General features: G+C 55.9%; 1 protein-coding gene across 1 annotated transcript; it reads left to right on the top strand.

Moving 5' to 3' along the window:
• Positions 1 to 6,192: 6,192 nt before the first annotated feature.
• On the top strand, positions 6,193 to 23,672 carry SERINC2 (serine incorporator 2). Its single transcript, XM_055140168.1, has 10 exons — positions 6,193 to 6,284; positions 16,358 to 16,519; positions 17,136 to 17,323; positions 17,829 to 17,908; positions 18,151 to 18,288; positions 19,691 to 19,860; positions 20,150 to 20,240; positions 20,501 to 20,633; positions 21,780 to 22,001; positions 23,416 to 23,672. Exons 1-10 carry the CDS (start codon positions 6,246 to 6,248, stop codon positions 23,549 to 23,551), a joined length of 1,359 nt encoding a protein of 452 aa, XP_054996143.1. The 5' UTR covers positions 6,193 to 6,245; the 3' UTR covers positions 23,552 to 23,672.
• Positions 23,673 to 23,974: the final 302 nt, after the last annotated feature.

Here is a 23,974-nt window from a genome sequence, read left to right as displayed (position 1 = left end):
TTGACCCCTAGAAAGCCTGGAGATTTCGGTCACAAAATCTGCATACCAGAATTATCAGCAGATTTTACCTCTGTGAGGTCCATCCTCACAGATGGTGGATTCAGGCTGCCTCCCTTCTTTCTTCCCTGTTTCTCTCCTCCTTTTTCCCTTCTCTCCTCTCCTTCCCTTCCCCTACTCGCCTCCTCACTTCCCTCTCCGCCCCTCCCCTCACCTCCTTCTCTCATTGTTGCTTGCTAGGATACCTGGTGTACTTAGCTGGGGTACTTGCTAGGATACTTAGCTGTTGTGCTTGTGGGGTCACAGACACCAGGCTCTGTGCATGGAGGCTGCACACATTTTGCTGCAGCACAGGGATTCAAACAGCAGAGTGGCTGGGGCTGATCTTTGGCTCGTGGCGGGGGGGAGGGGGTGCTGAGGATCTAACCATTGCCCTGCCAGTCTCCTGATGACAAAGCAGGAGCTCTACCACTGAGCTCTCCCTGAGCCTCCAGTCTCATTTATTTATTTTTTTTATTTTGGGGCCACACCCTGCTGTGCTCAGGGCTTATTCCTTTTTGGGACTCGTGAGACCCTATGGGGTGCCAGGATCAAACCTGGGTTGGCCACATGCAAGGCAAACATCCTGCCTGCTGTCTCTCACTCAGGCCCCCTCGAGCCTCATTGCTGTTGACCTTCTGAGGCATATGAAGGTATTGGATGCCTGGATTGAGTGACACCTCTCTCTCCACTTCACTGAGAAACATGCTGGCAGCATGTGTACCCACACCCCCTAAAACCCTCATGTACCCCCCATTTACACATGGACCCTCTATATTTGTATCCACATGGTTATATGTACACGTCACACAATCACTTGCCAGCTCACGCACACACATTCATACACACACACAACTCAGAGCACAAAGGCATTCAGGTCAGAGCCTTGACATTTGTGAGAGACTAAAGCCTAAAGAGTCTTTGAATCCTCATTTTTGTTTTTGTTTTTGGGTTATGATGAGCTGTGCTCAGGGTTTACCCCTGACTCTGCTCAGGGATCACTCCTGGTGAGGCTTGGGGGACCAAATGTGGTGCCAGGGACTGAACCTACGCTGGCCATGTGCAAGGCAAGCGCCCTCCTTACCTACAGAGCTTTTGTTCTGGCCCCAGAACCTTTGACCCCTCAGGCCTGTGCCCCTGCAGAGCCCTGGCCAGCTCCTGGCTTGGTTCCTAACGCCCTTTCTGACAAGTGTCAGGACTGACCACCCCTCATGTCCCAACTTTTCCACTTTATTGCTCATCCCCAGCCTCTTCCACAGAGACTCCTTCTGGATTTGTTGGCTGTAGCCACTTCAACACCAGGCCAGGGACCTCCAGCCTTATTATAGCCATCTCCACACCAGACACATGACAACCATCTCTAAACATTGGTTGAGGGACCAGAAATAGTACAGCAGGTACTGTGCTTGCCTTGCACAGGCTCTGTCCCTGGAACCCTACATGGTTTCTCAAGCCCTGCCAGGAGTGATCCTTTAGCATCAAGCCAGGAGTAAACCTGAGCACTTCCTAGTGTGGCCCACAAACAACAACAACAACAAAAACCCCAAACAAACTCCAAGTGTTGCCAGAGAAGGGAACAAAGGGTGTGAGAAAGCTCAGAAGACTGGAAGCTGCCTTGCACACAGAGGGCCTTGCTCCATCCTGTCACCAGTGGCCTCTGAGAACTGCCAGCCATAGCCTGAGCACTGCTGGGCCTGTGTCATGTCAACTGCTGTAAGTGGTCTCAGGTCTGCAAGCACTGCTGGGGATGATGCCCTCTGAAAAGGAACAGAGAGGCACAGCCCTCCACACCTTGGGCCCCCTCAGAATTACTATGTCATGTGTGCTTACATGCATGCACACATAGACACGTGGGGTTGGCACTGGGTGAGTGCCTATCGATGCACCTATCTCTGTGCCTGTCTGTGTGCCTGTCTGTGCGCCTGTCTGCATCTGTCTGTGTGCCTGTCTGCATGCCTGTCTGTATACCTATCTCTGTGCCTGTCAGTGCACCTGCCTGTGTGCTTGTCTGTGTGCCTGTCTGTGTGCCTGTCTGCATGCCTGTCTGTATACCTATCTCTGTGCCTGTCAGTGCACCTGCCTGTGTGCTTGTCTGTGTGCCTGTCTGTGTGCCTGTCTGCATGCCTGCCTGTACACTTATCTCTGTGCCTGTCAGTGCACCTGCCTGTGTGTCTGTCTGTGTGCCTGTCTGTGTGCCTGTCTGTGCACCTGTCTGTGTGCCTGTCTGCACCTGTCTCTGTGCCTGTCTGTGTGCCTGCCTGTGTACCTGTCTGTGTGCCTGTCTGTGTGCCTGTCTGTGCACCTGTCTGTGTGCCTGTCTGTGTGCCTGTGTGCCTGTCTGTACACCTGTCTGTGTACCTGTCTGTGCGCCTGTCCACACACCTGACTGTGCACTTGTCTGTGCATCTGTCTGTGCACCTGTCTGTGCCTCTGTCTGTGTGCCTGTGCGCGCCTGTCTCATGCACCTGTCTGTGCCTGTCTGTGCACTGTCTGTGCACCTGTCTGTGCATCTGTCTGTGCTTCTATCTGCACACTGTCTGTGCATCTATCCATCTCTTGCCAGATGAAGCTCTTCCCAGCACATGGGCCCTCGCTTCCCTCCACATAATCACAGCCCATGTTCCACACATCATTTAGGTGTGAGTTACTGGACTTCTTGGCACACTGATTTTCTGATATGTTAAATATCTTGAAAATTCTGTGTTTTCAGTTCCCACCTTAAAAGTGTCTCATACAAGTCACTTTTAGTAGGATGGCTGGTTTGCTGAAAACACATAAAAATGGTTGCTTGAGATGCTGGTGGGAGCTAGCTCCAATAAAAAGGCTTGCCTAGTCTGGGCAAAGCCCTGAACTCCATCCCTGGCACCATATGACCCCCGATTCTCATAGGCCTGGAGCACTGTGGGTGGGAGAAACCCACACTGCTAGGACTATTTCTGGCCCGCCCACTGCCAGCACCGCTGGGTGTGACTCCTGTAAAAAGTATTTAAAAAAATTATTACTGTGGATGTTACCTCAAACTCCATGCCCTTCTGGAGTTGGGCAGCCTGGTTGTGGCCATTGAATGGGGAAGTGGGTGGATAGTACCCAGGGGAATGCCTCTCCTCTGATGCTCCACCAATCAGACACCCTCATTATTGTTTGCATATTCATGAGGGACCGCCTAGGCCCAGCTCTGTAAATGGGTGGCAAGCAGGAAGTGAAGGTCAGTGGAGTGAGCAAGGCCCAGGGGCACCGGAGGCTCAGAGTCAAGAGACCATCTGCGTCCTCATGGATGGGAGGATGGTGAGAAGGGAAAAGGGCAACAGTGATCTGGTGACATTGGAGGGTTTTGGAAGGTCTTTCTTTTTTCAGATCTGAACACTGAGGCCCAGCGAGATCAGATGACTTGGGGATGAGTGGACAGGAAACCCGAGTCTGCTTCCTGGGGAGAGTCGGGCATCTGCAGCGTGGGCACGGGGGCTGCATGTCCTGACTTCTATCTGGCTCTCCTGGAGCACAGTGGACGTGGCGTCCATGGGAAGAGCCGAGCATCTTGAATTGCAGCTTGCAGGGAGACTCGGAGAGGTTGGGCCGCTTGGCCAGATCCCACCTCACTTCTTCCCTGCTGAGACATGAGAGGGAGGTCCTGGTCCTGTCCAAAGGTCCCAGGCCAGGAGACAGCAGGACAGGCTGGCCAGGGTTATTATCTACCCCCTGCTGCCCTCTCCTCCATTGCCGGCAAAGCTAGCTGTGGTAATGACCAGTCTCTCCGTTTCACAGATGAGAAGCGTGCGGCTGAAAGAGGAAGAGTCGCCGGAGCAGAGACAAGGCTACGATGCAGTGAGTTACTGGGACTGGGGGTGACGAGGAGGCTCACTGTGCCAGCAGTGCACTGGACCACAGTGGGATGGTGTGGCCAAGCTGTGATAGCACAGATCCTAGAAGATGTCAGTGCAACTGGGAGTGTGTGTGTGTGTGTGTGTGTGTGTGTGTGTGTGTGTGTGTAGCCTCAGTCTTTTATAAACCTGCAGGTGTGTGCATGCCTCAGGCCTTCCTGAGAACCTTCTGTGTCCAGGAAGGCTATGGGGTTGGGGGTAGGGGGATGCTCACCATGGCTCTGGGAGGTCAAGGAAGATAAGCACCACCACTTTCAGGGGAGTGATAGAGGCCATCCCTGGCCCCCCACCCCCTCAGCATGGCTGAGTGGGTCTAGAGAGACTGAGATAGTCTCAGGGGCTCTCTCATCTTAGTCTCGGGCACTTTCAACTGGATCAGATGTTGGGTGGGGGAGGGGTTGTGGGATGGAAGATTTGGCCCTTGGGGGCAGAAGTGTCAAAAAAAAAAAAAAAGAAAAACCCAAAACTGCTCCTGGGGTCTGGGCACTTCAGATGGCTTGGTGGCATTCTAGGGACAGGGGACCCTAAAGAGGCTGTTTGGGGATCAGACTGTCAGGGCAAAATAAGGAAGTCAGGCTTGTGGTAAATTTGGATAGTGATGGGTTTATTTATTTATTTTTGGTTTGGGGTTGATACCTGGCTGTACTCAGAGCTTACTCCTGGCTCTGTGCTGAGGAATCACTCCTGGCAGGGTTCGAGGGACCATATGGAGTGCCAGGGATCAAACCTGGGTGAGTCACATGCAAGGCAAGCACATACCCACTGTACTACCACTCCAGCCCCTTGATGGGTTCATTTATCATCATTTTCTACCTTGCCATGTGCTGACTCTTGTTGTATCAGGGAAGGGGCTAGCCAGTCCTTGGGGGGCTGTAAGTTCCCTAAAAGTCTTCAAATGAGGGACAGAAAAAGATGAACTGGACATTGTCACCTCTCTTCCCTTGTTCCCAAGACTTACAGTGAGACTCCAGGCAGATCTGGGGTCCTGAAGTCAGGATCACATGTAGACATCTAGCTCTGCACTTATGAGCCGTCTGCTCAGTGCCACTCACCACCATGCCTATCCACACACAGCTCACCTGTCAGTAGTACATGTTATTTTACTTCTGTATTGTTTGGGGCCACACTTGCTGGTGTTTGGGGAGCTACTTCTGGCTATGTGGTGCGAGGGCTGGACATAGCATGCTCTCCAGTTCTTTGAGCCATCTCCCCAGCCCCCACTTTATTTCTTGGACCTTGCTTTCTCATCTGCAAATTGGAGTGCATTGGAGAATTAATCTGCTCCTCAGGGCCACCAGGGGCTTGAATTGGGACCACAGGCATGAGTTTTGTCCATGCTCAAATTTAGTGGCATATAGGTGCTGGCGACGCCATCCTGGAGACCCACGCTGTTTGTTCACACCTGGAATATTCCTTCCTAATAATGGGGAACCCAGTGCTTTTGAGGGCGGAAGTGGTGGGTCTGTGCTCTCAGTATACCTGGGCTGAGCACACAGCTTCAGAGAGTAGGAGGTTGATGAGGAGGGATTTGCAGGGGAGGGCAGCATATGGGCAAACGTGTGGGGGAGGGAAGAGCCCTGGCACAATTACTGGCGCCTAATGAATCACTCAAAGATGCAGTCAGGCTGGACCTTTGGCCCGAGGGCTAGCTGCAAGGCCTCCAGATTCCCTTCCCTAACATTATCCTGTCTAGGGTTGAATGGGGAGAGAGGGGAGAGTAATTACAGAGCTGCTTCTGGGACTCTCCCTCCTACCTGTGCCAGGAGATCTACCAGAATAGGACCCACGCACCCCTCTGACCGCCTTAGCTGAGACCAGGTTTTGGGCACCCGGGGGCAATGATGGGCCTTTAGACTGAAGTGGCTGTGGCCCACGAGAGTTGTCAGTGGTTTGAAGAACAGGTGGAGATGGATCACAGTGTTCACAGATGTTGGCATCTACTCCCTGTGATAACAACCTCATTTTACAGAGGGGGAGACAGGCTGGGAGAGGCGAGGTGGCTTACTCGTTTCTTTGTCCAATCATTCATCTTCCACCTATGAAACTTATTTCCTAGCCTCCATAGAGGCTCTCCAACCAAGAGCCGAGCACTCGGGGCACGGGGCTTCTGCGCCCCGCAGACTCACCTGTCCCAGGTGAGTCCCGGGCGGCCCCGAGCGCAGCCGGAAAGCGACGAGCGGCTTCGGCAGGTGTGGGCGGGGCCGGGCCGGGCCGGGGCGGGGCCGGGGCGGGGCAGGGCGGGGGCGGGCCCAGGGCCGGTTGCCCCGAGCCCGACGGGATCCTGCGCCCCACGACCCGCGCCCCGCGCCCCGCGCCGCCGCCGCCACCACCATGGGCGCCTGCTTGGGCGCCTGCTCCCTGCTCTCCTGCGTGAGTCCCGCGCCCGCGCCCGCCCCGCGCCGCCGCTCCCCCTCCGGCCGCGCACTTTTGTTCTTCCTCCAAATAGTTTCTTCGTCTCTTTCCTCCAAACTTGTCTCTCTGCGCCCGCACCCCGCGTCCTCGCCCCGCGAGGACCCCCTTCTCCGCGCTCCCCACTCCCCATCCCCGCTAGCGGGCGCCGGACAGCTGGTGCGGGGCAGGGGTCACACCGCGCGAACGGACGGCGAGGGGGTGCTCTGGGCAGCGCCCCTTTCTGGGCGGGCGGGCGGGGGGGTTGGGGAGGCAGCGCCGGGAGTGGGGTGGGAGCCGCGACCCTTCTCACCCAACTTGGAGACGTCCTCGGGGTGCGCCTCTGCCTCCCGGATCCCCGACTCTTTGTATGGCCTGGATTGTCCGCGGCCCTCCCCGCGCCCCTCCCGGTCAGTCTGTGTCCGCCCGCCCGTCCCAGCCTGCCCAGTCTGTTCGCATCTGTCCGGTGTCTGTCTGATATCTGTCTGTCCGCTCCTTTGTCCCGGCGCCCCCTCTGTCTGTCATTGTCTGCCTTCCTTGACTTCCGTGCCTCGTCTGTCCAGCCTGTGTGTCTCTCTGGTCCTTGTCTCGACACCTTCCTGGCTCTGGCTGACCCTGAGCACATCACCCAAACAGCTCGAGACCCTTCCCCTCTGGGCTCGCAAGCTGAAAATCGGGGTCGGGGAGCACCCCAGATCTGACTTTCTGAGCCACCTTGACCGAGGTTGGTACTGGTCCGGGTCCACCTGGTGGAACTCTGTGTTGGAAGATTCCGGGCATTGAGGGAGACTGGGGGAGGGGTACCATAAGGGGTCCCCAGTCTCTGGGGGGCTGCCAGATTGGGTTTCTGGCCGCAGCCAACACCGGGGAGGAGCGTCAGCCAGACCCCGACTGAGGCCCCTTCTCCTTTCCCTTTGTCCCTGCCCCCTTCCCTTCCCCTCTTCCCCTCATTAAATCTGAGGTTCATTCAGGCGGCCCCTCCCCCTGCCCCACACAAAGAGGCTCCTGAGGAAGGGGGCTCAGGCTGCCAGTCCCACTCACTTTCCTTTGTCCCAGATCTCTGTCTGTGTGGGGTATGGGGGTGCAGGAGCGAAGAACTTGGGGGGCTGGGAGGCTTGCTCCACAGACATTTTCTGAGAATATCTGCACAAAGAACTTGCAAGTGGGGCCCTGGTGGATCTTTTGTTCTCTGTGGGCCTGTTTTGCCCTCTGAGGTTCTCTGTATGTGTGTGTGTGTGTATGTGTCTGTGTGTGTGTGTGTGTGTGTGTGGCGGGGGAGGGGGCTGTGGGCCTTTCTCCCTCTGTGACGTGCTGTGTGAGAGAGAGAAGGAAGGAGGGATTTGGGGCTCTGCTTAAGGTTTGGGCTGTGTCTCTGGCTTGGGATGACTGATTGACTCCCTGTGGGGTGTGGGACTTGGGGGAGGGGAGCGCCCTCAAAGTGGGCCAGAATTCCCTCCGAACTGGACTGCTGTGGAGCGGGAGATATTGGTAGGAGAACTGCCACGCCCCTGTGCCTCTGTGTCCCCATCTGCCTCCCTGATTGCCACTGGAAGGAATATTAAAAAGTGCCCAGTCCAGTTCCTGGCCAGTGTGAGCGCTCCAAGTGGGAGCTGTGATTATTATCAGCCGGGAAAGGAGGGTGGAGAGTTCCCTCTGAGCCAAGTATAGGTGTCTGAGTCATAAAATCCTGCTGTGCTGAGACCGGAGGCTCCCGGCAGACCTACTCGAAACCCCTGGTTGCCAAGGATGAAGCCATGGCCCAGAGAGGGTGGCTGCCTTGCCTGAGGTTACACTATAGAAGGATGGGGACTTGCGAACCGGGATAAAATCTGATTCCAGGGCTGGGACATACAGAGCTCAGCAATAGAGCCCGGGTCTTGCATGCATGACATCTTGGGTTTGATTCTTGGCACCACAAGCAAAACAGATAAATAAAAATAAAATCTGGGGTCAGAGAGATAGTGCAGAGGTTAAGACTCTTGACTTGCATGCAACCAACCCCTGGTTCTGTTCTGGCGTACACGTGGTTCCCTGAACACAGAGCCTGGAGTAAGTAAGCCCTGGACACTGCTGGCAGGGGCCCAGTTCCCCCCAAATCTGATTTCTGATTCAGGCTGCCTGTCACGTCCTCCCCTCTGCATAAGCTGGTGCCTGAGAGATGCCTCCTTTCACTGGCTCCATAGCTATAAGGGACCTGTCCTCCTTTCAGCAGCCTCCCCTTGGGGCTCTGGCCTTGGGCATTTACTAGCACCCACTCTGCTGAGCACCCTCTGCCATTAGGGTGGTCTCCCGTGGTCCCTGCAGTATAGCTATAGCAGTGAACCACCGGCCCCCATCCTGTGGCCTTAGATAGGCCCAGCACTCTGCCCAGAGCTGTCCAGGGGTCCCCAGGCCCTGTAGGACCCTCTCTCTCTACCTCCTTTCCTGTCACTCCCATGCCACCCTGCAGAGCAGCTGGTATTCTCTGCGCACGTCTGAGCAGGAGGCTGGTGAGATTTCCTGCAGTGTGAGGTGAGCAGTGGGGCCGCTGGGCCCCAGTACAATCCATGCATGGATCGGTTCTCATGGGGGCTTCTCAGAATCTTTAGGAGGTATATTTGGGGTCCCTGGGGAGGCTTTTTATATTCTTCTAGCCATGTCCACAGGACGGGAGTCTGTGGGCATCCGTGAGTACTCAGGGAGCATGTTCTGCCCCAGTGAGTGGGGAGGGCCTTGGGTCATCTGTTGGGCCCAATAGCGCTTCTCCTCAGCCGTGTGGCTCTGGGTGCTGACCTCACCCTTCTCCTGGGCTCAGGAGCCTTTCCTGAGAGCAGGGACACAGGTTCCTGCAGAGGGAAGAAACTTGTCAGGTCCTGGTGCCCCTCGATGGCAGAGCCTGAACCCAGAGCCCTGGAGAACAGCCATGGTGGTGTGAGCACTGAGGCAGTGAACAGCTGACCCTTCTCTCCTGGGTTTCTTCTTGTTCTGGACTGGCTCAGCAGGCTCAGCGTTGTTCCCCAAAGTCTGTGATGAGCAGCTTCCCTTTCTGGGGCCAGTTTTTTGTTTAATTGTGGCAACCTCTAAGTACTAGAAAAATTTAGTAAGTGTGTGTGTGTGTGTGTGTGTGTGTGTGTGTGTTTGGCCCACACCCAGGAGTGCTCAGGGGCTATTTCAGGCTCTGTATTTAGGAATCACTCAGTGTTATTCAGGGAACCATATAATATATAGTGCCAGGATCAAACTGGGGTTGGCTGAGTGCAAGGCAAATGCCCTATCACTGGACTATCTCTCCTGTCCTCATTTATTTATTTGTTTGTTTGTTTTGGGGTCACAGCTGGCGATGCTCAGGGGTTACTCCTAGCTCTGCACTCAGGAATGACTCCTCATAGAGTTCGGGGAACCGTAGAGGATGCTGAGAATTCAACCCGGGTCAGCTGTGTGTGAGACAGCTTTACCTGCTCTTCAGTCCTCGTTTCTAACTTGTTTTTGGACTTCTAGAAGCTTGTTGCTTATTTTGGGAAACAATGTTCTATATATTAAAAATAGGAATCTCATTTTTAGTATGAAAATGAAATCGATCCCAAATAAGTGGTATTTTCAGAGGAGGAAAAGCTTTGGACCTAGAAGTCTAGAGTCACTCCCCTTCCCTTAGGGTCAGTCTCTGACTGCTCTGGACCACCCTGACTCTCTTCCTATACCTGTAAGTACTACACGTTCCTTGATCTGCCTCCATTCTGTGACTTTTCTATTTTTTTTTTTTTTTGCTTTTTGGGTCACACCCGGCGATGCACAGGGGTTACTCCTGGCTTTGCACTCAGGAATTACTCCTGGCGGTGCTCAGGGGACCATATGGGATGCTGGGATTCGAACCAGGGTCGGCCGCATGCAAGGCAAACGCCCTACCCACTATGTATCGCTCCAGCCCCACTGTGACTTTTCTAAATGGTGAATCTGATGTCTCTCATCAGGCTGGAGTCCAGAGTGCTTGGTGTGACTTCCGTAGAGATTCCATCTCCACTTGAATTTTCTCTTGTTTCTTCTCTCTTCTGGAAGCACACTGTTCCTGGCTGTGTGCTGAAGACTACCCTTCTTCCCCAATCTAATTTCCTGCTCCCCCTTGCCCCTCCCCACCTCCTCCAGAGAGATAGTACAGCAGTTGGGTAGAATTATTTTTTCACTCTATCACTGTCATCCCGTTACTTATCGATTTGCTCGAGCGGGCACCAGTAACGTCTTCATTGTGAGACTTATTGTTACTGTTTTGGCATATCCAATACGCACGGGTAGCTTGCCAGGCTCTGCCATGTGGGCGGGGTACTCTCAGTAACTTGCCAGGCTCTCTGAGAGGAAAGGAGGAATTGAACCCAGGTTGGCCACGTGCAAGGCAAACGCCCTACCCACTGTGCTATCTCTCCAGTCCAACAGAATTATTTTGTATTCCTCCATATTTGTTCCTTCCTTGCATCTTTTTTGTTTGTTGTTTTTTGGGGTCATACCCTGCTATGCTCAAGGAATTACTCCTGACTCTGTGCTCAGGGATCACTCCTGGCAGGGTTCAGTGAAGGACCATATGTGGTGCTGGGGATTGAACCTGGGTCCGCCACGCACGAAGCAAGAGCCCTACCTGCTGTACTATCACAAAACTCCACTGGATGATGTTACATGCATCTTGATTTCACTTAGAATGGTCTCAAGGTTTATCCATATTACAGCATGTTTAAGAACCTCATTCCTCTTTGAGGCTATGTGTTTATGCCACATTTCGTGCTTCTGTTCGCCTGTCAAGGACACTTGGGCTACTTCCTCCTTTTGGCTATCGTGAATAACTCTGCTGTGAACATGGACACACACGTATTGACTTGAGTTGGTGCTTTCGGTTCTTTAGGGTAGTATCGCAAAGTGGAAAGCCAGTTTGTTTTCAGCAAAACAACTTTATTATTTTTCATTTTGGGGGGGGCATCCCAGACAATGCAGAGGAGAACTGGAGGTCACTCCCAATGATACCCAGGGTTGAATGCTTGGACCCAGCAATGTGGTGCTGCTCCGGCCAAAAAGTGACCAGGCCATGAGGCTCACACTCTGTGTTACACAGGGGACCAAGTGGGTGTTGAACTCACGACCGCCACACACCAAGCAAGTGACTCAGCCCTTTCAGCCATCTCCCGAGGCTCAAACTAAGGAACTTAGTTTCTTTGTTTCCAATCAAAACTAGGGTCCTGGTGCTTCAACACCACACTCTGCACCTTGAGTGCAGACCTTCTCAGGCCCGGCCACATTGTGCCACGAGCATGATGCTTCTCAGCCTTGAGACTTGCATCTTCCCTGCCTCTGTAACATTCCGAGTAAAGGGGGCCACTTTACTCGGCCCTCTTGAGATTGAACATTTACGTTATCTGCAGTTTCTTGAGATTCTAAAGTTCTTGAAACCTTAAGGTAAGGAGATGGCTCAAAGAGTCAGAGCACATGTTTTGAATGCCTAAGGGCCAGGTTTGATCCCGAGCACTGACAGGAACGACTCCTGAACACTTAGCCAGAAGTTGCCCCTGCAGACGGGTAGATGTGGCACGGAAGCAATAAAGCAAATAGAAAAACAACCAACCAACTAAAAAATAACAGCAAAAACAAAAACAAAACCAAAAAACCCTAAAATTAGAACCTATTTTAGCAGTCTTTTTTAATTTAATTAAAATTTTAAAAATTAAATAGACTGGAAAGAGCATAGTGGGAAAGGTACTTGCCTTGCATATGGCTGATCTGGGTTTAATCTCTGGCATCCCATCAGGTCCCAAACCTTTCCCTGAGTGATTCCTGAGCACAATCTGTCCAACACCAGAGTAATCCCTGTCCAATTTAGGAGTAATCCCTGAGCACTACTGGGTATGGCCCCCAAACCACACACACACACACACACACACACACACACACACAACTTTATTAGGGTATAATTTATATTCTACTTAGTTATAAATACCAGCTCAGGGCTGAAGAGATAGCACAGGGGGAAGGTACTTGCCTTGCTTTTGGCCAACTGGGTTCCATCCCCGGCACACATAAGGTTGAGCTCCACCAGGAGGAATCCCTGAGCACTGCTGGGTGTGTTCTTCAAACCCCCAAAATAAACAAAAGTACCCACTTTATTACTATTTTGTTGTTGCTATTGTAGGGACACACCCTGCTGTTTCGGGGAGGGGCATGCAGTTCCAGGGATCAAACCTAGCACCTCTTTTTTTTTTTTTTTTTTTTTTTGGTCACACCTGGCGATGCACAGGGGTTACTCCTGGCTTTGCACTCAGGAATCACTCCTGGCGGTGCTCAGGGGACCATATGGGATGCGGGGAATCAACCCAGATCAGCCGCATGCAAGACAAACACCCTACCCTCTGTGCTATTGCTCCAGCCCCAACCTAGCACCTTGGAAGGCACGTGTTCTACCACTTGAGCCTAATTCAGTGTATCTACATTGTTACCCTCCGAGTCTGCACAGCTGCCCTCTGGGTCTGCACAGCTGCCCTGAGTGCACAGCTGCTCTCTGCAGCAGAGTGATTCCTGCAAGGAGGCTCCTGAGGTCCTGATGGACTTTAGTTATTCCCATCCCCATCTTTTTCCTGTTGCCAATAGTTCATGTATGCACACATGTCTGCCCTACTCCCACGGGCTGTTATTAAGTCTCTAGGAAGTTCTTCCAGCCTCTCCTGGTCTAGGAGAGAGGCTGAGTCATAATGAAGAGCTGATTCAGGGGCGCTCAGGAGCAGCTTGGGCTAGTATGCTCGTTTCTTTCCACCCCCCTCGCCTGCCTCCCAGGGAAGTCCGAGGGGTCAGATATCAGGAGTGATTTCTTTCCCCTCTCTAAGAACCAGACCAGGCCCCTAGACTGCAGGGGCAGCTTTTCTTGGGTCTCGATTATTTGTCTCAAATTACAAGTTGCAGACAGGCCCTAGCCCAGATGCTTGGTCACGGGGTCCTGAAGTCAGTGCCTGTGGGTCTCCTTTGATTTTCTCTGGCATTGGATAGATTGTTTTCAGCACTGGGTGTTTTACAACAAAATGGAACTGGGGCTGGAGACAGAGTACAGCGGGTGGGATTTTTTTCTTTTTTCTTTTTTTTCTTTTTGGGTCACACCCGATGAGGCACAGTGGTTACTCCTAGCTCTGCACTCAGGAATTACTCCTGGCGGTGCTCAGGGGACCATATAGGATGCTGGGAATCAAACCTGGGTCGGCTGCACGCAAGGCAAACGCCCTACCTGCTGTGTTATCACTCCAGCCCCCTGGGTGGGGTTTTTACCTTGCATGTGGCTGACCCGGCTTCGAACCCCAACATCCCATATGGTCTCTTGAGCACCTCCAGGAGTGATTCCTGAGTGCAGAGCCAGGAATAACCCAGAGCATCGCTGGGCTGGGTGTGACCCCAAACAAAAAACAAACTAATAAGAAACAAACCAAACAAACCCCAGTAAAATGGAACTATTATTATCCCTGAGTTAGCGGGTCATTGAGTGGACACAACTGAGCCAATCTCCCTCTTGGCTTTGACACTCCCCAGTTTCCTCAGGGCACTTACTGTTCATTCTTGGTCTTGACACTTCCAAGAGTTTCAACTTCCCCAGGATGGTGGGAGGTGGGGGTGGTTTATAAGCCCACCTCATAGGGTCAGAGGGCTTAATGTAAGGTACAAGGTGCTCACTGCAGTGCTAAACTGACTTGCATTTCAGCATTGCTCTGTGACTTCTGGCAAGCTTTTTATTTGTTTGTTTGGTTTTTGTTTCTGTGGCCACGCCTGGTGGTACTAAGGGCCCCCTCCTGGCTCTGGCTCAGGGATTACTCCTGGATGGCTCAGGGGACTTTATGGGATACAGGGGATTGAACCTGGGTTGGCTGCATGCAGGGCAAATGCTCTACCCACTGAACTATCACTCCAGCCCCCTTCTGGAAGGTTTCTTAACTTCTCTGATCTCAGCTTTCTTGCCATAAAATGGGATTTATTGCATGCTCTTGTCTGAAAAGCCCTCTATGGTTTTTATTAAAAAGCCTTGAATATTAAGCATTTTCTTATCCCCTCACCCCCTAGTTGGATCCATGGATAGGCTACAGGGCTGGGGGAAGGGTCTGTAAGATGCAGTCTAAGTTGCTAATGGGTTGACTGCTGTGATTTGGACCATCACTGTCACTGTCACTGTCATTGGACCAGAAGGAAGAATTTCTCTCTGCAATATTCCTTTAGCCTCCTTCTTGTATCTGGCATTGTGAAGATGGATGAAACGGAGCATTGTCCAGGGGACGTTTCCCGTCTGAGGGAGGAGGGGGATCAGAGCAGGGGCAGAGGCTTCCCCAGCACCATGTACCATGTGCCTTGGGAACCGTCCAGAAAGTGGGGCTCAGGGCTCAGAACAGCAGGGAGAAATCAGCCTTCCTGCCACAAACCAGAGATTTCTTTTTCCTTTTTCCTGTGTGGGAGAGGGGAGAGGGTGGGCCACACCCAGACGTGCTTCAGCTCACTGTTTGCTGTAGGTGGTGCTCAGGGGACCCTGCAGGGCCAGGCATCAAATCTGGGCCTCCTGCATCCAGAGTATGCACTTGGCCCATTGGCCCATTGAGTTATCTCCTGAGCCCCAAATCTGACCTTTTGCTGTAAGGCTGTTTCTGCCCGTCCTGGCTTACATTCTCCCACCAAAACCCATGGGGTCACTCCCTGCAATGCCCAGGGGACATGCAGTGCTGGGGATGGAACCCAGGGTCCTGTACACAGAGACTGCTGGAGGCTCTCCCTGGCCCCATCTCTCCTCCCCTTGTCCTGACAACAGCCTCTTCCTTTAGCTCTCGGCTTCTCTGCCACTTCTTCGGGAAAGAGACCCTCCACCCCAGTCTAGACTAGGCCACAGTCTCTGGTAGCAGCACGAAGGCGACCTCTGAGAGGTCACTGAGTGTCCTTCCGGCCTAGGGAAGCCTGACAAGGGCCGGGCCATGTGTTCCGTGCTTTCTAGACTCTTCAGTACCCGAGTGCCAACGACTCGGGCTGACTGGGGGGAAGCTAATCTAACAGACGCCTACCAGACACCCTAACAAACACAGCGAGTCTCCTGTGGGATGTCAGCCATGAGGGGTGCAGCTCCGGCAGCCCCCAGAGGCTCCGAGGCAGCCCCGGGAAAGGAAGGGGCAGGTTCTGACCAGAGGAGCCCGGTGGGAAAGGGCCGGGTGGTTGCCGCCACATCCCCCATCGACAGCCTGATGGTGTCGAGCTTGCACCCGCCGTTTGCCAGCCTCTTGTCATGTGTCTGGAATGCACCAAACAGTTGACATTTCTTCAGCACACAGTCCCTGCTCCTCAGCAGAGCAACCCCTGCCCTGTCGGCGCCAGCGCGTTGGAGCGGCGAGGCAGGCGGACATGCACGGACTGTGGAGGCTGCGGGATAAGCGAATCCTGCAGAGGAAAGTAGAGCAGGGCCGGGGAGTGGGGCCCCCGGGAACTGCAATGTGAATTTCCCATTTCAGTTTTGGGTCTTTGAAAAGTAGTGCGGGAGACGTGTAGGCAAGGCATGAGCTTTACCGCCAGTCACGTCCCCCGGCCTCCTATGTCTATCCTACCACTGCTGTGAAGAGCAGATGCTGTCATGATTCCCACTTATAAGAGAGGAAACTGTGGCTCAGAGAGGTTGAGCAAGCTGAATGAGATCACACAGCTCAGCAGGGACACAGCTGGGCTTCTGGATTGACTTGTTTTTTTTTTTTTTTTTTTTTTTTGGTTTTTGGGTCACACCTGGCGATGCACAGGGGTTACTCCTGGCTCTGCACTCAGGAATTACCCCTGGCGGTGCTCAGGGGACCATATGGGATGCTGGGATTTGAACCCGGGTCGGCCGCGTGCAAGGCAAACGCCCTACCCGCTATGCTATCACTCCAGCCCCTGGATTGACTTGTTTTTAAGTCCCACCGTGGAGGCCTCATTCTCCCATGCAGTCTGAACCTCAAACCGGGGGGCTGGGGGGGCTGCTGGGGAAGAGTTCGGGAGGGATTTGGAGGTGAGCTCGGGCCGGGAGGGGAGGAGGAGCTGAGTGACCGCTCCGCTTTCCTCCGCCACAGGCCTCCTGCCTCTGCGGCGCGGCCCCCTGCGTCCTGTGCAGCTGCTGCCCGTCCAGCCCCAACTCCACCGTGAGCCGCCTCTTATTCACCCTCTTCCTTTTCCTGGGGGTGCTGGTGTGCGTCGTGATGCTGCTGCCGGGAGTGGAGAGTCAGCTGTACAAGGTGAGGGGCGGGGGAGCACCCCCAGCACCCAGTCCCGGGCGGGCTCAGCCCCTCCAGGCCAGGGGGCCCAGGCTTGGGGGCTCAGCTTACGAGGAAGTGGTGGTCAGTGCTTTCTGGCACCCCCGGAGCCGAGGGGAGGGCCAGCTGCCCGCTTTAAGGATCAGTCCCAGCATGGGGTCCCTGATGCCCTCTATGTCCTTGTCACATCCTCGAAGACCCCAGAAGCTGCCAGCTGCATGTGTGTGCGTGCAGCGGGGAGGAGGGGCGGGGGGCGGCGGGGGGGGGGGGGGGCGGTATTTCCTTTGACAGTTTTCTGGAATTGCGGCTTCTCAGATCCTGCCCTAGAGGCTAGCCCCGTGGGAAGGGGCCTTGGAAGCCGTTTCCCCACCGGAAACTCAGGACACTGTGATGTGGGGGGCGCTTTGAGATCTCCAGCATCTGCCCCCCAATCTGAGTCCAGCCCGTCTTCGCCTTAGAGCCCCGGTTTGGGCGCTCCCTCCTAGGGCTGCAGCGGGTGGCAGGCTCGGCTCCTCCCGGCAGGCCTCGCCAGGGGTGGGGGTGGGGGGGCAGTGGCGGTGCATGGGGAGGGGCTCAGAGTGGCCGTCTGTCTCCACAGCTGCCCTGGGTGTGCGAGGAGCCCGGGGCCTCCATCGTCACTCAGGGCTACATCGACTGCGGCTCCCTGCTGGGCCACCGCGCCGTCTACCGCATGTGCTTCGCCATGGCCATCTTCTTCTTCCTGTTCGCGCTGCTCATGCTCTGCGTGCGCAGCAGCCGCGACCCCCGGGCCGCCATCCAGAACGGGTAAGGAAGGGCCCCCTGCCCCCTGCCCCCCACCAGCCCCTGGGGCCCGCGGGGGCCCCGGGCCAGCCTGCGGGGCTTGTTCCCATCTCAGGGAAGTGGAGGGGGCTGAGATAGGGCAGCTGGGCTACGGGAGGGAGGGCCGGGAGGGAGGGCCGGTAGGCTGCTGCTTGCCCTGCAGGGGTGATTGAGAGGAGAGTCCCGCTTGCCCTGCAGGGGTGATTGAGAGGAGAGCCACGGGCAAGCCAGGAGCACTGCTGGGTGTGCCCTCCCCACCAAAAAAATTAAAAAACCCAAAGAAAGAGCAGCAACATGCCTCAGGCTGGTTGGAGCCAGAGCCCAGAGCCTCCCTGGGGCCCCTCAGGGCTTTGTCTAGGGCCATCAGACAACCCCGTGCCTGCCAGAGCCCAGAAGGGAAGGGCCCCCTTCACCTTGCCAGTGCTCCTTGGAGGGGAGTCTGGGGGCCAGCCTGGTCTGTCGCTGATGTGTCTCTCCCCACCCACTTCAGGTTTTGGTTCTTTAAGTTCCTGATCTTCGTGAGCATCACCGTGGGCTCCTTCTACATCCCCGACGGCTCTTTCTCTGACAGTAGGCAACCCTTGGGAACGGGGCGGGGCCTGTGAGGGAGGAGCTGGGGGCGGAGGGAGAGTGTGTGGGGACTGGCCAGCCATCCTGCTGTTCCCGGCTCCCTGAGGGCAGGGCTTTGCTTCTCAGAGTCCGGGTGAAGGGGCTTGAAAGGGTAAACTCCCCAGGGGCCCTCTGAGCCAGCATGAACTGGCTCTCGGGCTGCAGCCCCCAGTGCCATACCTCTGTCTCCTCCCCACCCCCAGGCTTGTTCTACTGTGGCATCGTGGGCTCCTTCATCTTCATCCTCATCCAGCTGCTACTGTTCATTGACTTCGCACACTGCTGGAACCAGCGGTGGCTGTGGAAGGCCGAGGAGTGCGACTCGCGTGCCTGGTATGCAGGTGAGAGCTGCCCGCGGCCCCGCTGGGCTGCCCCAGAGCAGAGGGGTGGGTACAGCAGGTGGAGGCCTGGGAGGAGGGCTCCAGGGCAAGTGGAAGCAGGGCATGGGGGCAGGATGGCTTGGGAGGCTCCGAGTCTGCATTCGGGGTGGGCCACACACAGCCCTCCCAGACTCCAAACCCCAGTGCGCAACGAGGTTATCAGAACCGAAGCTCTGGGAAGGGAGTGTGGAGGGGGTTGCTGGGGTGGGGGTCACAAAAAGGAAGGGCTCAACAGACCACCCACCAAGTTTCTTGGTTTCTGCTTCCCCACGATGCTGGGATTGAACTCAGGGTCTCACACATGCAAGGCACGACCTGTACTACTGAGTCGTTTCCAGTCTGCCTGCCTGCCTTTCTCTCCCCTCCCTTTCTCCCTCCCTCCTTCCCTTTCTTCCTCCCTTTCTCCCTTCTCTTCTTTCTCCCTCCCTCCCTCTTTACTTCCCTCTCTCCCTCTATCCCTCCCTCACCCTCTCCCTCCTTTTTTTCTTCCTCTCTTCCTCCCACTCTTTCTCCCTCCCTCCCTCTTTTCTTTCCTCCCTCTTTCTTTCCCTCCCTCCCTTCCTTCCTCCCTCCCTCCCTTCCTTCCTTCCTCCCTCCCTCCCTCTCACCTCTCTTCCTCTCTTCTTTCCTTCCTTTCTTCCTTCCTTCCTCCCTTCCTCCCTCTGTCCTCCCTCCCTCCCTTCTGTGCTTGGGAATGACTCCTGGCAGTGCTCAAGGGACCATATGTGGTGCTGGGATCTAAGACAGGGTCATGGCCATTGCAGCCCATGCAAGGCAATTGTCTGACCTCCTGAACCATCTCTTCAGCTCCTAGGTCATTTTTTAAAAGTCCAAATCCACTGTTTTTGAGTTCTTTTTGTTTTAGTTGTTTGTTTTGTTTTTCCTCCCAAGTAATTCTCAGGGCCCTAAGGCACTCGGCCAGCTGGGCTGGGGGTCAGTTCCAGGCCCCAGCATGTGCTGCTGCTGGGGCTCCACAGGGCTGGGAACCCCCGTGGGGGTGCTGGGGCCCCCAGGTGGGCCTTGTACTATCCTCCCAGCCCCTAGGGTTCCCAGGTTTTGTTTTGGGGCCACACCAGCAGTGCTCAGGGTCACTCCCAACTTGATGCTCAGGAAACGTGGGGCTCCCAAAGCATTCATTACAGTCCCCCGTGCCTCCCTGGACCCCACTGTGTGTGCTTGACGGTCCCCCTTATGTGTGGCAGGTGACTGTCTTAGTGCACACAGGCCAGATTCAGAGGTGCTGTGACCCCGCCGCCACCCCTGAGGCAAGGCCTATCTGACAAGCTCCTGGAGGCAGAGGGGGTCCCTGTGCTCGCTGACCCCAGTGTGCTGTCCCCCTTCCCACCCCCCGCCCCCCGCCCAGGCCTCTTCTTCTTCACCTTCTTCTTCTACACGCTGTCCCTCGCCGCCGTGGCTCTGATGTTCGTCTACTACACCCATCCTGGGGGCTGCCACGAGGGCAAGATCTTCATCAGCCTCAACCTCACCTTCTGTGTCTGCGTCTCCATCGTCTCCGTCCTGCCCAAGATCCAGGTACAGAGGTCCTGGCAGCTCCCTGGTGACGGCGTGACAGGCTCTGGGTGGCTCCCACACCCGGAGGAGGCCGGCAGGGAGGGACAGGTGCAGGCAGGCCAGTCCTCCGTGTGCCAGAGGCGGCCTCCAGGGAAGGAGGTGGGGTACCTGGCATGAGGTGGGGGGCGTGAGTGCTGTCCTCCCAAAGGAGGCAGGGGGCACTGGCTCCGAGGGGCCGTGGCTCCTGAGGTGCCTGGCTGGGGCGAGTGGCCTGCGGGGTGGCTTTGCTGATGGACTTCACCCTTGCCAGGATTGCCAGCCCAACTCCGGTCTGCTGCAGGCCTCGGTCGTCACTCTCTACACCATGTTTGTCACCTGGATGGCTCTGTCCAATGTCCCCGGTGAGTACAGCCTGCCTGGGCTCTGTGCCGCAGCTGCCCTAGGTAGGGGCGGGGGCTGGAACCCTCACAGCTGACAGAGACACCCCTACTTTAGCCCCACTTGAGATTAAGCTCCAGGATCAGGTGGGCCCACCTCCCCGGGAGGCTGTGTCCCTGGGCTCGGTCTGTGACCTACTGCTGTGGCTTGTGTCTGCCTGTCTGTCCTCTGGGGCTGTCTCTGCCTGTCCTCTCACCTGGACTGACTATGCTCCTGTCCCCAGACCAGAAGTGCAACCCCCACCTGCTGACCCATTACAGCAATGGGACGATCCCCGACGGCTATCAGACGCATTGGTGGGATGCGCCAAGCATCGTGGGGCTCATCGTCTTCATCTTGTGCACCCTCTTCATCAGGTATGGGTGGGGCTGCTTTCCAGGGCGGGACCTGGTGGGGCGCCAGCATTTGTGAGGGGAGGCAGGAGCAGGGGGACGACAGGGCTAGGTGAGCCACCACCATGGTCTCTGGCCTGCTGACCAGCGTGGCTCTCCTATCACGTACTGGCGAGCAGCCGGGGTCAGATGGAACTCACGGGGGTGACCTCTCCCCTGATGGGGTGCGCTGGAATCAAAGTGTCTTTTTGTTTCGTTTTTTTTTTTTTCACAACATGGCCTGGCAGGCCAGAGCAATAGTAGGGTGGCTTGCACACAGCCCACCCAAGTTTGCTCCCTGGTACCCCATATGGACCCCCAAACACTGCCCAGAGTGATCCCCGAGCTCAGAATCAGGAGTAAGCCCTGAGCACAACCCCCAGACAAAAACAAACAAACAACAGCTACTTAACTTGGATTCCCAAGATTGTGTCACAAACTTTTGTAGATGTTAAAAGCATCAAGACCTTACTCTAAGGCATGAGAGAACCATTTCTGAGATTACTTATTATTATAAGCACGAAGAAAGGGCATGCCATCCATCAGCCTGTTACCTGAGACTGATGGGGGAACACAGCCTCTAGGAAGGCAAAGGTGCGTTACCAGCTAGCCCGTGGCATGCCGAAGCCTTGTGGTGTGTGGGATGGTGCCTTGCAGTACTGGGCACACAGTACCTATTTGTGGAGAAGGCAGTGAACCCTGGGGTCGCGATGAGTGTCCTACGCTGTGCCTTAGTCCAGTAACACTCCAGCACCCCTGGAAGGTGGGTGCCACTCCCCCCTACCCACAGAGGAGGAATCAGGGCTCAGAGAGGTGAAGGGTCTGCCTCAGGTTACACATGGAGTGAGAATAGAGTGATCTGTTAAGGGCCAGGGAGAAAGTACAGCCGGTATGGCACTTGCCTTGCACATGGCTGACCTGGGTTTGATCCCCAGCACCCCACTAGGGTCCCTTGAGCCCCACCAGGAGTCAGCCCTGAGCACCGCTGGATGTAGCCCCCAAAGCAAACAAAACCAAACAAAGCAGTTTCTTAACCCCTGGGTCTGGCGCCTCACCGCCCGCTCCCAGGGGCCCAGACAGAGGGTCCACAGCCCCTGTTGGGGTGATGACCAGTGTCCCCACTCCCCGCAGCCTGCGCTCCTCAGACCACCCACAGGTGAACAGCCTGATGCAGACGGAGGAGAACGTGGTCACACAGCAGGTGATGCAGCAGCAGCGGCAGCAGATCCCGGTGACCGAGCACCGGGCCTACGACAATGAGCAGGACTGCGTCTCCTACAGCTACTCCTTCTTCCACTGCTGCCTGCTATTCGCCTCGCTGCACATCATGATGACGTTGACCAACTGGTACAGGTGTGCTTCCGCCCGCGGCCTGCCCAAGGCTTGGGGGTGGGGGTGTCACTCTGGGACCCTCCCGGGCACCTGCCCCAGCTTCCCAGCCTGGGCCTCCATCTGCTCAGCTCCTGGTGCCTTCTCCAAGGGCCTGAGAAGTGGGGATCATGGGAGGTGGGGCACACTCCATGCAGGACAGACAGGATACACAGATGGGGGTGGAGATTGGGATCCTGGAGTCAGGTTTGGGGTCCTTGGTTAAAGGTTGGGATTAGACTGGAGCTCGTAATCTTTAGCCATAGTGTTAAGAACAGGAGCCATCCATAAACCTGTTTCCTGAGACTGATGGGGGGAAAACAGCCTCTGGGAAGGCAAAGGTGCCTTCCCAGCTAGCCCGTGGCATGCTGGAGGGGGGGTCCCCTAATGAAGCCTGGGGTCAAGGTTGGAGTTGATGCAGGGATTCAGTCAGTGGTACAAGGTCAGTAGTGATGTTGAGGGGGCCGATGCGTGACCCTGGGGCCAGGGCCAGAGAAATACTTTCCTTACATTGCAGCCAACCTGGATTGGGTCCCCAGCACCCCATATGGTTCCCTAAGCACTGCCAGAAGTAATCCCTGAGTGTAGAGCCCGGAGTAATCCCTGAGCCCCACCAGGTGTGACTCCTTACCGAAAAAATGGCCATGGGGCCACATGAAGGCACAGATCTGGCCAACCTGGTTAAGATGAGCCAGAAGGTCATTGAACAGGGCCAGAGTTCAAGGGCAGAGGCCAAGACTGAGGACACAGGGTCATGGATCAGAACTGAGGTCTGAGCAGCGAAGTGCCCTTTGGTTGGCCAAGAATCGCCAGGAGGGACCTCTACTTAGGAGATACGCCCCTCCAAAATAAATAATTGAGGTCAGTCGCATAGAACTCAGGGGCTGAGGTCAGGTTGGGGGCGACAGGACTGTGGGTCAGCGTTGAGGTTTGATGTCAGGACTCCTCGAGGTTAGGGGCTGAGCTCCCAGGGCAGGGCTGAGGGCAGTTCACAGCCCACTGGTTCCCTCATCCATGTCCCCAGCGACTTCAGTTCTGGTTACAGGTGGGCGGGGCTGGAGGGGGGGCTCCCCTAATGAAGCCTGGGGTCAAGGTTGGAGTTGATGCAGGGATTCAGTCAGTGGTACAAGGTCAGTAGTGATGTTGAGGGGGCCGGGGTCAGAGAGATTGCACAGTGGTTAGGGTGCTTGCCTTGTATGCGGCTGGCCCCAGTTTAATCCCTGGCACCACATGTGGTCTGCGGAGCCCTGCCAGGAGTGAGTGAGCACAGCACCCGGAGGAGCCCCGAGCACTGCTGCGTGTGGTCCAACTCTTCACCCGAAAAGAAGAGGTGTTGGGGGCGGGGGTGAAGCCAGTCAGAGCAGAGCTGAAGCGGGCCCCCCGGGGCGCTGTGTTGCAGGCCCGGCGAGACACGGAAGATGATCACCACGTGGACGGCCGTGTGGGTGAAGATCTGCGCCAGCTGGGCGGGGCTGCTGCTCTACCTGTGGACGCTGGTGGCACCGCTCCTGCTGCCGCAGCGCGACTTCAGCTGAGGTGCCCGCGCCCGCGGCTTGGCCAGGCCGGCCCTGCTCTTAGTGCCTTCGGGAGTGAGGGGCCTCAGGGCCACGCCAGAGCCCCCCTCTCCCGCTGCCCCCGCCACACCCCCACCACAGGGCTGCTGCTGCTGCTTCTCCCGACCCAGCCACCCGCACTTGCCCTCCTACAAGGAAGGGTCCCCTTTCCAAGCGCTCCAGGAGAGGGTCCTGAAGGAGAGACTCTCCAGACCATGCAGGGAGGGGGGCGCCCCCCAGCACGGAGGCCTGGCCCCCCCGCCTTGCTGAGTCTCTAAGACTTTGCCCAATAAACCAGCCAGTGCGTGCACTTCCCCACCTCAGCGCCCCGTCCCCTCCCACATCAGCGCCCCACGGTCACATTGTCTTGGGGAGAGAAACATGGCACACCCCCCCGCAGCTCCC

This window comes from Sorex araneus, chromosome 5 (assembly GCF_027595985.1).
Source record: "Sorex araneus isolate mSorAra2 chromosome 5, mSorAra2.pri, whole genome shotgun sequence".
Taxonomy (NCBI): domain Eukaryota; kingdom Metazoa; phylum Chordata; class Mammalia; order Eulipotyphla; family Soricidae; genus Sorex; species Sorex araneus.
This window is presented reverse-complemented; position numbering and strand designations above follow the sequence as displayed.

Bases quoted from the DNA above. Each gene is read 5' to 3' on its own strand.
- SERINC2 (XM_055140168.1), top strand. From the start codon at position 6,246: ATGGGCGCCTGCTTGGGCGCCTGCTCCCTGCTCTCCTGC. The intron at 17,909-18,150 runs GTAGGCAACCCT...CCCCACCCCCAG, and splicing joins CGACGGCTCTTTCTCTGACA to GCTTGTTCTACTGTGGCATC. The intron at 20,241-20,500 runs GTGAGTACAGCC...TCCTGTCCCCAG, and splicing joins GGCTCTGTCCAATGTCCCCG to ACCAGAAGTGCAACCCCCAC.